The following is a 14,127-nucleotide window of genomic DNA, read 5'->3' as shown; positions in this document are numbered from 1 at the left end:
TCCAAATAAGGTCAAATCTTAAGTACTGGGGCTAAGACTTAAATGTATCTTTTTTGAGGGATGATACAATAGCATCTACAGTTTTTAAAAAAGTGACCATTCCCTTTAGGAGTGCCATAGTCTTCACCAGTCCATATCAAGTTCTTGACTGTTTTTTTTTTTAATTTTTAAAAGATTTTATTTATTTATTTCCAGAGAGGGGAAGGAAGGGAGAAAGAGAGGGAGAGAAACATCAATGTGTGGCTGCCTCTCAGGCACTCCCTACTGGGGACCTGGTCTGCAACCCAGGTATGTGCCCTGATTGGGAATCGAACCGGTGACCCTTTGGTGCAGTTTGGCACTCAGTCCATTGAGCCACACCAACCAGAGCCCATTTCTTGAGTCTTGAGGCAAGGGACTCCGCAATGCACTGCTCTACACACATTATAGAGACCACAGAGTGGGCAAGCAATTTAGCTGCCCCTGGCCATGCACTCCTCCAATCTAGACCGTGTCAGGGTGCCCAAGAAGTGGGTGTGTCTTCTTTACCCCCTCTTTCCCATTCTGGCTGCTTGCAGTCTGTGTTGGAATTCATGGAGTCACACATGAAAGGAGCCTAGGTCGGAATCAGCACTTCCGAGCTGACCCCAACCACAGACCAGGAACACCTGTTTGACAGCGCACACGAATGCAAAGTCACAGGTGGCCTGTCTTGCAGAGTTTGCTCAGGTCCCCATCCTCCTTTCTTCCTTAAGTCTTACGACACCAGGCACAGAAAACACTGACAGGCTCTGGAACTGTGCTCCTTCCACCCCACCAGACTGCTTCTCTGAGCCTGTTTCCCGTTCTGTTAAATGCAGCAAGAACCAACAGCAGGATGGTCTAGGTTCCTGGGGTCTTAGGTGCTCTCAGGAGGTGGGAGTGGTGTGAGGAGTAGAAGCACAGGGGAGGGCAGAGCCCCTGGGTCTGTCATGACCACAGCAGGCCTAGTCTTAAAGAAGGCTTGTCTACAGCAAGTCTGGAAATTGTTGGAAAGATCCTCTTCCCCCTCCCATATAGTGTCATCCTAGGGAATCTCTGGTTTTTACGAGCGCCCTTGCTGCAGGAAAGTTTGGGAATCACTAGGTCATATCATTTCTAAGGGCCTGTGCAGTCTTTAGTGCGTTTACACCTAAAACCAAAGACCAGACACCTTGTGGGTGAGACTGAGGATGAACGGATAAAATTACAAGTGGATCAGAGTTTATTAAGTAGGGAGTGGAGAAGGTGCGACAAACAGAAGTATGCATCACCCAAACGGAAGGGAACCTAAGATTCCTGAGGGGGGGGAAATCATATATTCAATTGGCTACTTCCTCCCCCATTGACACAGGGGCTTGTCAGGGAATAAGTCCGGTGGCAGGACTGGCGGTTGCTCCTCGGCCTGGGAATGAACCCCCGCGGAGCTTTCAAGGCCAAGCCGCAGGCTCAGGGTCGAGATTTAAGAGCGGATGCAGCCAAACCCAGCAAGATGGCTGCGATCGTGAAGCCCTGGGCGGCGATCCGGGTGCGCATCATGAGCTGGGAGCGTTGGCTCTGACCCCGGTGGAAGCAGTAGAGGCCGTAGGCGAGCGCGGTCACCGTGCCCAGGCAGCCTGAGGAGGAGTACAAAGCAAAGTGGGGAGTGGCAGGTCCACCCCCAGAGTCCCCTCACCGCTTTGGTCTGTCTTTCTCATGGGTCTAGATCTCAGTTCAGAAGCACGTGTCGGGGGGTGGAGGGGTTGGGGGTGGTGGTGGTGTGTGTGTGTGTGTGTGTGCGCGCGCGCAGAAGCACGTGTCGGGGGGTTGTGTGTGTGTGTGTGTGTGTGTGTGTGTGTGTGTGTGTGTGTGTGTAGCGGGTGCTGGCGGGGGACGAGGTACGAGGTGTTAGTCTCCCAGGGTTGTTGGAGTTACAGAGCCCGCCCCATCCCAGCTCCAATCAGGTTCACGTCTCACCGCCCGGCCCCTTCAACACAAGTCCGGTCAGTTGTCATTCCGGACCCACTAGGCTCCCCGGTCCTTCCCTATTTCACTTCCCCCCGGAAACACTGTCCTCTCCATCTACAGTTCCTTCAGTACCCGCTTACCTATGGGCACCAATGGATTCTCGTGAGTCTTGCGAAGGAACTTTTCCTTGAAGCTTTCCTGATTGCTACAGACACTGGGGCTAAAGCCCTCAATGACTGGGGGCTGCGATGGTTCAAAGGGTACCTCGGGAGTCACAGAGCTAGGAGTCGCCATGTCTGGGTCAACAGGCAGACGGAGAAAATGGGTATCGTAAACCCCGCCTCCTGATGAAGTCATGAAAGGGGGCAGGATGAGAAATATGCTGAGCTTTGTACGCAGGCGCAGCCTCCCATTGCATTCTGGGAGTCGTAGTAATCAGCATTGTATAGGTGAGGGATGGACTACATTTCCCAAAGTGCCTGCTAACCGTGCGCGGCCCGAGGGTGGAGTCTGCTCTACCAGGTGCTGGAAGTGAAGGCGCGGAGTTTGAGTTGCCGGTGCGGTGGTCAGCGCGATGTCCAAGGCCAAGGGGGAGACCCAGAAGCAAGTTACAGTGTTAACTGGAAGCGTCTGAACCGGAATGCTGGACTGAAGGCAGAGCCACGGATCGAGTGGTGAGGCAGCCGGGATTCAGGAGGCCGGTGGTCAGGCTGGAACGGCCAGTGAGTTGACAGTTCCACGTTCTCCCTCTTTTTGTCCGTAGCTCTCACATCAGACATGCCTGGGACCACGCCAAATCTGTGCGACAGGATCTGGCCGAGATGGGGTTGGCTGTGGACTCCCCAACAAGGCGGCGCCCCTCTGGAAGAGAAAGGTACTGACTGGTCGTGGTCTCGGCCCCTGTCCCGCGCTTCGCCCCGTCCCCCTCCGCTGTACTTAACCCGGTGTCAGGACTTGAGCCTGGCTTCTAAGTTTCTCACGCCCTTCTTGGGTGTGCGACCTCACACAGCCAACTCGGCGAGCCTGCACTGACTGGTCGAGGGTCCTTTTTATGTATGTATGTATGTATGTATGTATTTATTTATTTAAAGGTTTTCTTTCTTTATATTTAGAGAGAGTGGAAGGGAGGGAGAAAGAGAGGGAGAGAAACATCTATGTGTGGTTGCCCTGGTTGAGGGTCCGTTTTAGACTTCCCTCATACTTCCTCCTCAGCACAAATTGGACATTGGTTAAACTTCACGTATCCATTTCCATTTATTTTCCTGAAATTAACCTGTTTGGGTCCCTTGGCGTCTTAATGGTATTTTCCAGAATTTATCTTTTTCTGCCCTTACCTTTCCTAATAAAAGATTCCCCACAGTTTGGGATCTTGACTTACTCTTCCTTACACCTCTCTCCAGTTATCTAATAGTCCCTGGTCTTAACTTTCCCGGGGCTAGTTTCTCCAGAATAAGCCTTTTTCTGGAGAACCCTTTCAAAAACAGCACCCTTTTCCACCCAGTTAATTCTTCCCGGTTTTATTTGAATTCATAGCGCTTGTAAATACTTGATGGAATACTATGTATTTATTTACCTGTTTATTACCTGTGTCTCTTTTCCTGAACATAATCTCTTTGGGGATTAGGACTTTGGGTTTTGTTCACTACTTTAGCCCCAATGGTGCTTAGGATGTGACTAGTGCTTAATAAATAGCCTTGTCCGGAAAGCTCAGTTATTTAGAGTGACTTGCCCATACACTGTGGTTGCGGGTTTGATCCCAGATCAGGACACATACAAGAATCAACCAATGAATGTATAAATGAGCATTACAGCAAATCAGAGTTTCTCTCTCTGTCTCCCTCTTTCCCTCTCCCTCTCTCTAAAATCAATGAAGTGAATCAGTGGTTAACCTACTGAGTGGGTTCGGTGATTGAACTTGTCCCATGGCCTTTAGGCGAGTTTCTTTTTATGCTTTCATGCCAGAGGGAAATGGCCATACTGTTTCTAGAACAAACGTGAAGCTGCAGCCCAGCCCCATCAGGTTGGTCCTCCTTATAGAGAAGGTGTCCGAAGTCTCTCCCTCATTGTAAATTATAAAGCACTTTCAGGTGCATTGTTTCATTTGCAGTGAAACGGGTATTATGCCAGTTTCATTACTAGGCACAGAAAGAATTGCCTGCTTGAATCTCTTGAGAACCATGAAGCCTCCAGGGTGTTGGTTCTCTTTGTCATCTGTTCCTGCTTGATCTTGTATTTGGATCCATAGGGGTCATGCAGTTGTGTTGGGAAAGTCAGGAGCCTCTAGAATTTTCCTGTACCCAGGATCTTCGTCCACCAGTCTCTGTTCTCTGCAGGTGAAAGCCATGGAGGTGGATGCAGAGGATAGGTCTCGGGAACTCGTGCGGAAACCCCACATGCTAAATGGTAGGTGCTGGCCACATTCCTGAAGGTCACCACCTTGTACAGTCAGAACTGGAAAAGGTCCTCAGATGTCTTCCTTTTATAGGTGGAGAACCGAAGTTCAGAGGGAAGCGGTGAGCTGGTTCAGGGCTCACAGTCCAGGGACTGTGTCCCCAGGTGGGACATGTTCAGTCTGCTGACTAAACTCAAGTGTGTGAAGGGAGGTCAGAAATGTCCAGCTCCCCTAAGTGGTAATGGGAAAGGATACGATAAATATTAAATAAATTAAAAAAAACAAATAAACTTTCTGGTGTCCAGCCCCCCTGCCCCCCAAAATGTCCAGATCCCTAGGAGGACAGAAAAATAATCCATTACGTTTTAGGCATGCCTTTCAGCTTGTGAAGAATTTAAGGATGAACAGATTTTTAGAGATCCCACCATTTCATTTAATATTCCCGATGACAAATCCATTGCATGTCTAATAAGGCTGTAGAGACCGAACATTGAAAGGAAGGGAGTAAAGTCGAAGTGAAAGCGGGAGCACCGTGGAACTCTCGGGACACCCTTCCTCTCATCTGTCTGCGACTTTTAGCCGCCCTCCTGAACGTAAAAGGGTTTGCATGGCCACACGTCCAATGCAGAATTCCTCGCCTTTCTGTCTTTAGTGTGTCTCAGTGATTCTCTTAAGAATTGCATATAGAAAATCATGTACTTACTGTAGTGAAAGCTAATTTTGAAAAGTTTTAATTCTTTAATTAAAAGCATTTAAAATTGTAAAAAGCATTACATAAGATTTACCATCTTAATAATCATTTTTAGGTTTGTAGCTCAGCTGTGTTACGTGTGGTCACATTGTCGTGCAGCAGGTCTGCAGAACTTTCCGTCCTCAGGACCGAACCTGCCCCCGTTCAGCAGCAGCTCTCCATTCCCTCTGCCCCACCAATGCTGACAACCAAGTCCAAGGTCATTTTAACTACAGCAAGTAACCCCTGGGTAAGACACGCCCACCTCGTTTCCGTGAACTGTTTTTCTTTCTTCATATGTGAGAAACAGGGATTTTTTTGTCTAGCTATTTTCAAAGTGAACCCATTGTTGGCTCCATAGCTTGGCCTTTTCCCTCATTAGAAGCAGAGAGTTATCTGGGCCCAGCCTTAGGCCCTTGTTTCTACAGCTCTGGCTCTCATTTATTCAGACCTTTCCACTTCAAGAAAAGAGGTTCTTACAGAGTGTTAGAGCTGGAAGGGAACCATGCCCTGTCATTAAGGAAAGATTATTATTCTGGTGCCTTTCTTTTACCCCTAAGAGTAACTGGGCTAATAGAAAGGTAACTTGCCTTTTGATTGTGTGATAAGCAGAGCCTGGAATCTGAGGACTGAAAAAGGCTCTAGCACTGTATATGGGGATGGAGAGGCAAAGCCTACTAGATGTCTGGTGTAGCAACTCTTGGGGCTTGGGATTGGATGAAGGGGTGCCTGGGCAGCTCAGATAATATAGAAAGCAAAACCTCATTCCTGTCTCCGGCTTCACTTACCCCAGACCTAGAGGTAGAAACCAGCCTCCCAGAAAAGAAGTGAAATACACTGGCTCGGGACCTCATCGACTGCGTTCGCTACGTGGTGGAGAACCATGGGGAGGACTAGGAGGTGAGTGACTCAGGCTTGACAGCACGTAGGCCCATTGGGGAGGCCCCTGGACCATTCGTGATCTGATCTGCTTGCCTAGTGCCTATTTCCTGAAACTGCGTGGAAACGAAGGGAAGAAAGACTCTAGGAAGTGGATCCCACTAATAATGCTTGTAGCCGGGATAGACTGAGTAGGTGATCCCACAGATAAGTTGTTCTGCTTGCATGGTACTTTTTTTTCCTAGGAACTATTATTTTTTTATTTTTTATTTTTAAAATTTTTTTAGAGAGAGAGGAAGGGAGGGAAAAACAGGGAAACATCAAAGTGTAGTTGCCTCTTGTGCGCCCCCTACTGGGGACCCAGGCATGTGCCCTGCCTGGGAATCCAACTGGTGACCCTTTGGTTCACAGGCTGGCACTCAGTCACTGAGCCACACCAGCCAGGGCTTGCATGGTATTTTTAAAGAACTTGAACTAGTTGCCATTTCAGTTGTGGGAGGTTTCAAATAAAAGGCCCTATTTTGGGCTTGTTAAACATGGAAAGACCCGGCTATATTGGACACCTGTGCGTTGATGGGACTAGCTGGCCGCGGATGGAGCGTGAGCTGCTTGGCTGGCCCCTGTGGGAATCTGCACCCATGTCCCCACATACACCGTGGCTTTTGAGGCAAGGAATCTGAACCTCTGGGACAGGAACTGGCTTGTCCCCTTCCGGCAGAAGTGGGATTTGAACCTTTGCTGTCCAGCCTTCAAGTGGCTCAAAAAATATCCAATGAGAACAGCAAAAATGGAAAAAAAAAACAAAACAAAACCCAAAATCAGTGAACATAGTGTAGGAGCCCTCTGGGACAACTTCAAGCATTCCAACATTCGCATCATGGCCGTGCCTCAAGGACCAGAGGGAGAGCAAGAAATTGGAAACCTATTTGAAAAAATAATGACAGAAAACTTTCCTAACTTGGAGAGGGAAAGCGACCCACAAGTCCAGGAAGCATGGGGAGTTCCAAACAAGCTGGACCCAAAGAGGCCCCCTCCAACACACATCATAACTAAAATGCAAAAAGTTAAAGTCAGAGAATCTTAAAAGCAACAAGAGAAAGGCAGTTAGTTACCTACAAGGGAGTTCCCATAAGAATGTCGGCTGGATTCTCAACAAAAACTGCAGGCTTAAGGGAATTGGCAAGACATACTCAAAATGGTGAAAAGCAGGGACCTACAACCAAGACCACTCTACCAAACAAAGCTATTATTTAGAATCAAAGGACAGATAAAGAGCTTCAGAAAAGAAAAAGCTAAAGGAGTTTGTCATCACCAAACCAGTATTATATAAATGTTAAAGGGTAGGCCCTAGCTTGTGTAGCTCAGTGGATTGAGCATGGCCTGAGAACCAAAGTGTCGCTGGTTCGATTCCCAGTCAGGGCAAATGCCTGGGTTGTGGGCCAGGTTGTGGACCAGGTCCCCAGTGGGGGCCATGTGAGAGGCAACCATTTTCTCCCTCCCTTCCCCTGTCTCTAAAAATAAATAAAATCTTAAAAATAATAATAAATAAATGTTAAAGGGTCTTCTTTAAGAAGAATCAAAGATAAGGACAATAAAATGGCAATAAATACATATCAGCAAATGAATCTAAAAAAATAAACCACCAGTTGGAACAGAAACAGACTCATAGAGAACATTTTGATGGTTGCCAGACGGGAGGGGGCTTGGGGGTGAGAGAAGAAGGTGAAGGGATTAGGGAATACAAGTGGTGGTTGCAGAACTGCCCTGGGGACGTAAAGGGCAGCACAGGGAAGAAGTCAATCGGATCTGATGACAGTGCACGCTGTCACATAGGTGCCAGGTTTATTGGGGTAATCACTTAGTAAGTTGTGATGTGTGTCAAATGTGATTGAAAAATAAAGATGATTAACTTGAGAAAACAAGAATAAATAAATCATAAAGATCTTCAAAGTCTTCCGTGTGCTAATGCCCATCGGTGGAGTAGTAATGGAGATAGAATCAGCCACATCCCCGGCATGTTTGATGGCAGAAGTGTTCTTAGCCCAGGATGACTGTCATCTGTGTGAGGCCATGGCCTTGGGGCTGCTCCGGCTTTGCTTTTGGCTGGAATCAAACTGATTCAGAGAGATCTATCTGATCAGAACACTGGGGAGGAGTGGGGAGGGCCGTAGGCGGAGTTTGCCCAGGGGATGGTAAACAGTCTAGGACAGCATTGGCTGAGTTGAATGCCTCTACAGCACATGGGATTATGAGCAAAAAGGTTGGAAATGAAAGAAAGGCTCTAGAACTCCATGGCTGGTGAGCTTGCTGCTCGCTCTCTTCTTTCTCGAGGACGCCTGGATGGTGGTGCTGCAGTTGCCTGTGTTTCCCAGTGGACGGTATCTTGCATGGAAAGAAACTGCGGGCGCAGCCTAGGGTCAGGGCGGCCTGGCAGCGGGTGGCAGGTTATTCTTTGGGTGGTCTGGAGAGGACAGGCTGAGGCAGAAGCCTGCCATTCTCCAAAGTTGTGCAGCTTTTGTATCTCACATTGTTTTATTTGTAAACTAACCCTAGAGAAATAAGATATTTAAATCTAACAGGCGGGCCCTGCCTGGTGTGTCTCAGTGGACTGAGCCCCAGCCTGTGAACCAGAAAGTTGCTGGTTTGATTCCCAGTCAGTGCACATGCCTGGGTTGTGGACCAGGCCCCCAGTTTTGGGCATGTGAGAGGCAACCATTTGATGGTTCTCTCCCTGTCTTTCTCCCTCCCTTTCCCTCTCTCTAAAAATAAAATAAATAAAATCTTTAAAAATAAATAAATAAATTATCCCAGAGCAAAAAGAATAAAGAAAAGTGTTCTAATTTGTTTAAATTATTTGTTTAAAAAATCTTAAAACCAACAGGGGAAATGGTAGAAGTCAGGTGTTAGAGTTTAGCCTTAATTGATAGGCTTAAGTGACTACTGCACGTGGAAAGGTGTTATTCCCAAACTGAAGGTTTTGAATAAAGACTCTTTTCCTTTATCACCAAACCTTTGCCTCTGGAATTTTGCCTACCAGGGGTGTCCAGCCTTTTGGCATCTCTGGGCCACACTGGAAGAAGAGTTGTCTCCAGTCACACATTAAATACACAAACTCAAAAACTGATGAGCAAAAGAAAAAGTTCTAAGTAAATTTACTATTTGGTGTTGGGCGGCATTCATGGCCATCCTGGGCCGCGTGCAGCTGTGGGCCCTGGTTGGACACCCCTGGCAGAGGATGGCAGCGGGCAGCAGGGCCCCCCTTTCTGTTCAGTAACAAAATCAACCAAACCAGCTTGTGCTGATGAAGTGGATCCAACTGTAAGGATGAGAGGAAATGAAGTCAGTCAATCACAGCCTCGCTTTCCTCTGCAAAGAGGTGCCAGAGAAAACCTCACAAGCCCCACCCTGGCTGCTGTGGCTCAGTGGATTGCGCACCAGCCTGGGAACCAAAAGGCTACAGGTTTGACTCCCGGTTAAAGCATGGGTCTGGGGTGCAGGCCAGGCCCCCAACTGGGGGCGTGTGAGAGGTAAATGATCAGTGTCTCTCTCCCTCTCCCTCCCTCCCCCCACTCTCTAAAAAATTCCATTAATAGGAACAACAAATTGATGTTTCTCTCCCTCCCCTTCCTCTCTCTAAAATAAAAATTTTCTGTATGTATTTTTTAAAGATTTTATTTATTTATTTTTAGAGAGAGGGGAAGGGAAGGAGAAAGAGAGGGAGAGAAACATCAGTGTGTGGTTGCCTCTCATGCACTGCCCACTGGGGGGGACCTGGCCTGCCACCCAGGCATGTGCCCTGACTGGGAATTGAACCGGCGACCCTTGGGTTCACAGTCCGGTGCTCAATCCACTGAGCCACGCTAGCCAGGGCTTTTTAAAATTTTATTAAAAAGTCTCACAGAGGGCCATGCAAGGCAGTCATTCCACAAGCATTCCCCCAGCGCCTGCCTCAGGCCAGGCTTAGGATTTTTAGGCAAGGTGCCTGCCCGTACCCCGTCTGGTAGGGGATGTAAAGCAGATTAAAAGGCAGTTATGACTGATAGGAATTGTTAACAGGAAGTCTGGGGCAGTGAGACTACAAGACACCTCGCTTCGGAGCAGGGGATAGTGGCAGGGAAAGCTTCCTAGACTGTCACCTGAACTGGGTAAAGTGACATGGTTAGGGAGCAGCGGAGTTGAAGACCTGAACTTGGAATGCTATTGGGGATGGAAGCTACAAGGCCAAATGACAAAGGCCCTCAGGAGCTCTGCTGCAGACTCCATCCTAGAGGCTGCACTCACAGTGCTAGGCTTCCAGCCAGTGCTGAAGTCTGCGTGGGCTGGGGCCAACAGGGGAGGGTTTGCTGGGACACTCCCAGCCCACTGTTGCCAGCCTGCACTGAGGGAGTGGGGCGTAGGGGCTGCCTTCAGGACCCAAAGGGAAGGATGTCAAGTGAAAGCCTAGGCTCCGTTGTTGGAAAGACTTGCCTTCAAACCCCCACTGACACCTCTCAAACCTCAGTTCCTTACCTGTAAGATGAAAGCAAAACCACACACCTCCTAGGGTTTTATGTGAGGTGATCTTTGTAGATACACTAGGCTCTTTCTAAGAACAGTGAGAAGAGACATTTTAGATACTTCCAGAAGAAACCTTAGGAATAAGAGGGTTTTTGTGTTATTAATAGCTGAGAACGAACTGTCAAGACTAAGGAAATGCTGAGTGTCCGCTCCGCACCCTGCCTGTGATCCTGCTATGTAACATCATCATGTCCTCACATGTCACCCTAATCAGGCAGCCCAGCCCCAGAGAATGGCCATATAGCATGTAGCCCAGGGCTTGGCGCTCAGTAGGATGGTATTCAGCAGTCCACCAGTCTCAAAAAGCAGGTTTGGGGGCCAAGGCCAACACAAGCAACCTGAAGGTGAGTGTGGAGGGCAGGCAGGAGGGGGACAGACTTAGCCACTGCAGCTTCTTACACTCTGGCAGCTGAGCCAGAGCTGGCCTCGGGCTAAGGCCATGGGAGAACCCGTCCAGCAGCCCCCAGCCTGGCGGGGAGGGGCCTAGTATTGGCAAGGTTGGCCTCTTGTAGGTAGCCCAAGTTTCCTGGCAAGTTTCTGTAGAAGGGTTAAGGAAATGCGGTACAGGAAACCAACACAGAGAACTGTAAGGAGGACAGGGGAGAAGAGATGGGAGGCCGCACCTAGGAGGGAAGGGGACTGACTGTGGCACCAGAAGGGCTGCCTGGCTCCCCGCCCCCACTGAGTTGATTCTTACAGGGGTGGCTCCAGTGCTTAGCTGGGAGGGGCAAACAAAACCATCAGAGAAGGAAAGTAGCTTTGTTTTATTATGTACATAGGATATCAAAGGAAACCACCGGGTCTGTGGCCAGCAGGCTCCAACTTTTCCTGGAGCCCGAAGGACAAGATAAATTGAAGCCTTTGAGTTCCTTCCCAGAGAGGAGAAAGGAAAACCTTTGATTACAGGGGGTTGGGCCGGCCCCAGCTGCAGCCACGCCGACTCCTTGCCTTAAACCCCGCCTCCAACTGCTCGGGTCTGGGAAGAAACTCAGCCCCAGGCCGGTGTTAACCAGTCACTCAGTCTCCACCTTCTGCTGCAAAGGGTCAGCGAAGGCTTGCCCTCCACTGGGTGAGAACACTATAGACTATAGAATCTGTTTTGGGGTATCTTGGTAGTAATTTTTCTCATCCCGGGCCATTGCCTAAGGGTTTCCAGTTTCTTGCTCCCCCTCTTGTCCTGGAGGCATGGCCAGGATGCGAATGTTGGAATGTCCCAGAGGGCTCCTACGCTATCTTCATTGGTTTTTGTTTTTTCCATTTCTGCTGTTCTGATTGGGTGCTTTTTGCTTCCTTATATTCCAAGTTGCTGATTTGACGGTCAGCTTCATCTACTCTATTGCTGATTCCCTGTAAATTATGTTTGATTTCAGCTAGCGCACTCTTCATCTCTCTCTCGGCCTTTTTTATGCAGCTGAGGTGCGCACTGAGTTCCCTGAGCGTCCTCAAGTACAGTTGGGAACTCTGCCTCTAGTACAGCGCTTGTCTCCTTTTTGTTTAGTTCTTTTTCTGGAGTTTTGTTCTGTTTTTTCATTTGGGAGTTATCTCTTTGTTTCCTCAATTTGGCAGACTCTATGTTTTTTTCTACGTGTTTGGTAGGGCTGCTATGGAGTAGGTGTTCTGTAGGGTCCAGTGGCACAGCCACCCTGATCACCAAGGCAGGGTACTCAGGTGTGCCAGACCCGTCCAAACCAACCTGGGCCACGTGTACCCTGCTTTTGTGTTTGAGCCTTGATTGCTGTTGGTATGTCAGTGGGAGCGATTTACCCCAAGGCTGATGGGCTGCAAGGACTGGCTGCCACCACCAACGTCTGCCCAAGGTGGAGGATCAGCTATGCAGGGGCGCACCCCACAGAGCAGGGTACTCAATCCTGAATGACCAGAAACAACAGGCACTTTAGCTGGGGTGGTAAGGGAAGACCTCTCTGAGGAGGAGAGGCCTGCACTTGGCCCTGAATGACAGCCAAGCAGCCATGAGCAGTAGGTCTGGGGGAAAAGCATTCCCAGAAGAGGTGACAAATGCAGAGGCCCTGAGGCAGGACCAACCTAGGCTTCTCCTGGCGCCCAAGGCGAAGGTCACCTGCCAAGAGAAGGCACCAGGCGAGGTCAGAGGGCACAGGGCTGGGGAGGAGACCTCCAGACAAAGTAGCTCAGAGTAGGAGGGGCAAAGCAGCCTTGCTCAGCGGGGGCAGAGCACCCCTGATTCAGGGCAATGGCAGAAGGCTCTGAGGCTCTGAGACCTCTGTCCTATCTCCACCCGCAGGGCATCTGAGGAGGCTTTCGTGAAGGAATCCAAGGAGGACAGCCCAGGCACAGAGTGGGAGAAGGTGGCCCAGCTGTGTGACTTCAACCCCAAGAGCAGCAAGCAGTGCAAAGACGTGTCCCGCCTGCGCTCAGTGCTCATGTCCCTGAAGCAGACACCGCTGTCCCGCTAGGTGCCTGCCATCAGCACAGCCACAGAGCTTGGGCGGCCCGGGGCAGAGAAGGAGCAGCTGCTTCCAGCAGAGGGGAGGGAAGCCTCCAGCAGCTGCTGCACACGGCCCACTCCCTCTCTCCTCATGGCCCGGGGCTGGGGAGGGAACACACTTGCCCTCTCACCCTCGTTCCCTCCTGGCCCTGTGGTCCAGCCCCTCACACCGCCTCTCAGTCCACAAAATTGTGTCTCTCCCGATGTATTTTTTCTTGGCTTAAAGGGTGTGTTGTTAACTCTTTTTACACGTATTTATTACCATTCTCATTTCTCTGGAAGCCACAAATGGTGTCAGGGCTCAGTTTGTGCTTAGAGCGTCCTGAGCCTCATGGCCTTGGGAGAAGACGAGGCTCTTCTCTTGGAAACCCAGGAGCTCCCGGCTGGAAGTGGGGTCTCCCAGCTGCCTGGGTCTGCTGCCTCCACCCCTAGGAGGAAAGAACCCGTCACTCTCACGGAAGGCTGTTGCCACTGTTACAGAGCAAGAGGGGGGGGTGGTTCCTTCACGATAAATTATTACAGAAAGGATTCCCCCTTTCTGTCTCTGGACGTTCCTTCCCCCACGCCCACCTGCTAGGTTCGCAATGCCCGCCGCCAGAGGAAAGACGTCTCTCAATGCCAGAGACTGGTGAAAAGGAAAGGAATTGTTTATTTAAAAGTTACACAAACTTAGAATAATGACCTAATGTCTTCAATAAGATACTAAAGTCCTCTAGAATACCCACAGATGCACAGTCCTTCCCTCTCCCCGTGCCCAGTCCAGGGTACCATGTCTCAGGAAAAGAAGTAGAAGTCCGTGATTCAGGCTCCCGGCACCATCAGCTGTGTGGCTGCTGCAACCTCCAGTTAATCCAAAGCCGTGTGGCACCTTCTCATGGCCCAGCAGCAAGAGTCCTTCCTCCCCTTTCTTCCTGGCTGCAAAGTCTCTCCTGCTGCCTAAGCCGCGTGGCAAGAAGAAGCACTCCAAAACCACGTGGTCCTCTTCCTTTCCCTCAGAATCGCAGGGTCTCTTTTCCCCACTTACTTTGGAGCCCCGTGGTCTCCTCCTTCTCCCCCAAAACCTTGTGGCCCTCCTCTACTACTATGGAGCCGCGTGGTCTCTTCTTCAGAGCCGCATGGTCTCTCCTTTCTTACTTCAGAGCCGGGTGGCCTACTCCTTCC

The 14,127-nt window shown here is 49.7% G+C and overlaps 2 protein-coding genes across 2 annotated transcripts; one reads left to right on the top strand and one right to left on the bottom strand.

Annotated features, from left to right (window-relative positions):
* Positions 1 to 1,185: 1,185 nt before the first annotated feature.
* Positions 1,186 to 2,295, bottom strand: HIGD2A (HIG1 hypoxia inducible domain family member 2A). The gene is made up of 2 exons (XM_024577812.4): positions 2,085 to 2,295; positions 1,186 to 1,613 (listed from the first exon to the last, which is right to left on the bottom strand). Exons 1-2 carry the CDS (start codon positions 2,236 to 2,238, stop codon positions 1,447 to 1,449), a joined length of 321 nt encoding a protein of 106 aa, XP_024433580.1. The 5' UTR covers positions 2,239 to 2,295; the 3' UTR covers positions 1,186 to 1,446.
* Positions 2,296 to 2,455: 160 nt separating this feature from the next.
* LOC112320344 (nucleolar protein 16) lies at positions 2,456 to 13,210 on the top strand. The gene is given in 8 exon segments (XM_045185746.2): positions 2,456 to 2,549; positions 2,552 to 2,618; positions 2,708 to 2,783; positions 2,786 to 2,818; positions 4,278 to 4,347; positions 5,143 to 5,316; positions 5,860 to 5,966; positions 12,763 to 13,210. Coding segments are annotated over 6 exon segments (285 nt in total). The 5' UTR covers positions 2,456 to 2,518; the 3' UTR covers positions 5,151 to 5,316; positions 5,860 to 5,966; positions 12,763 to 13,210.
* The last annotated feature ends 917 nt before the right edge of the window (positions 13,211 to 14,127 follow it).

This window comes from Desmodus rotundus, chromosome 10 (genome assembly GCF_022682495.2).
Source record: "Desmodus rotundus isolate HL8 chromosome 10, HLdesRot8A.1, whole genome shotgun sequence".
Taxonomy (NCBI): domain Eukaryota; kingdom Metazoa; phylum Chordata; class Mammalia; order Chiroptera; family Phyllostomidae; genus Desmodus; species Desmodus rotundus.
Note: the sequence above shows the minus strand (reverse complement) of the source record. Positions and strands in the feature narration are given on the sequence as shown.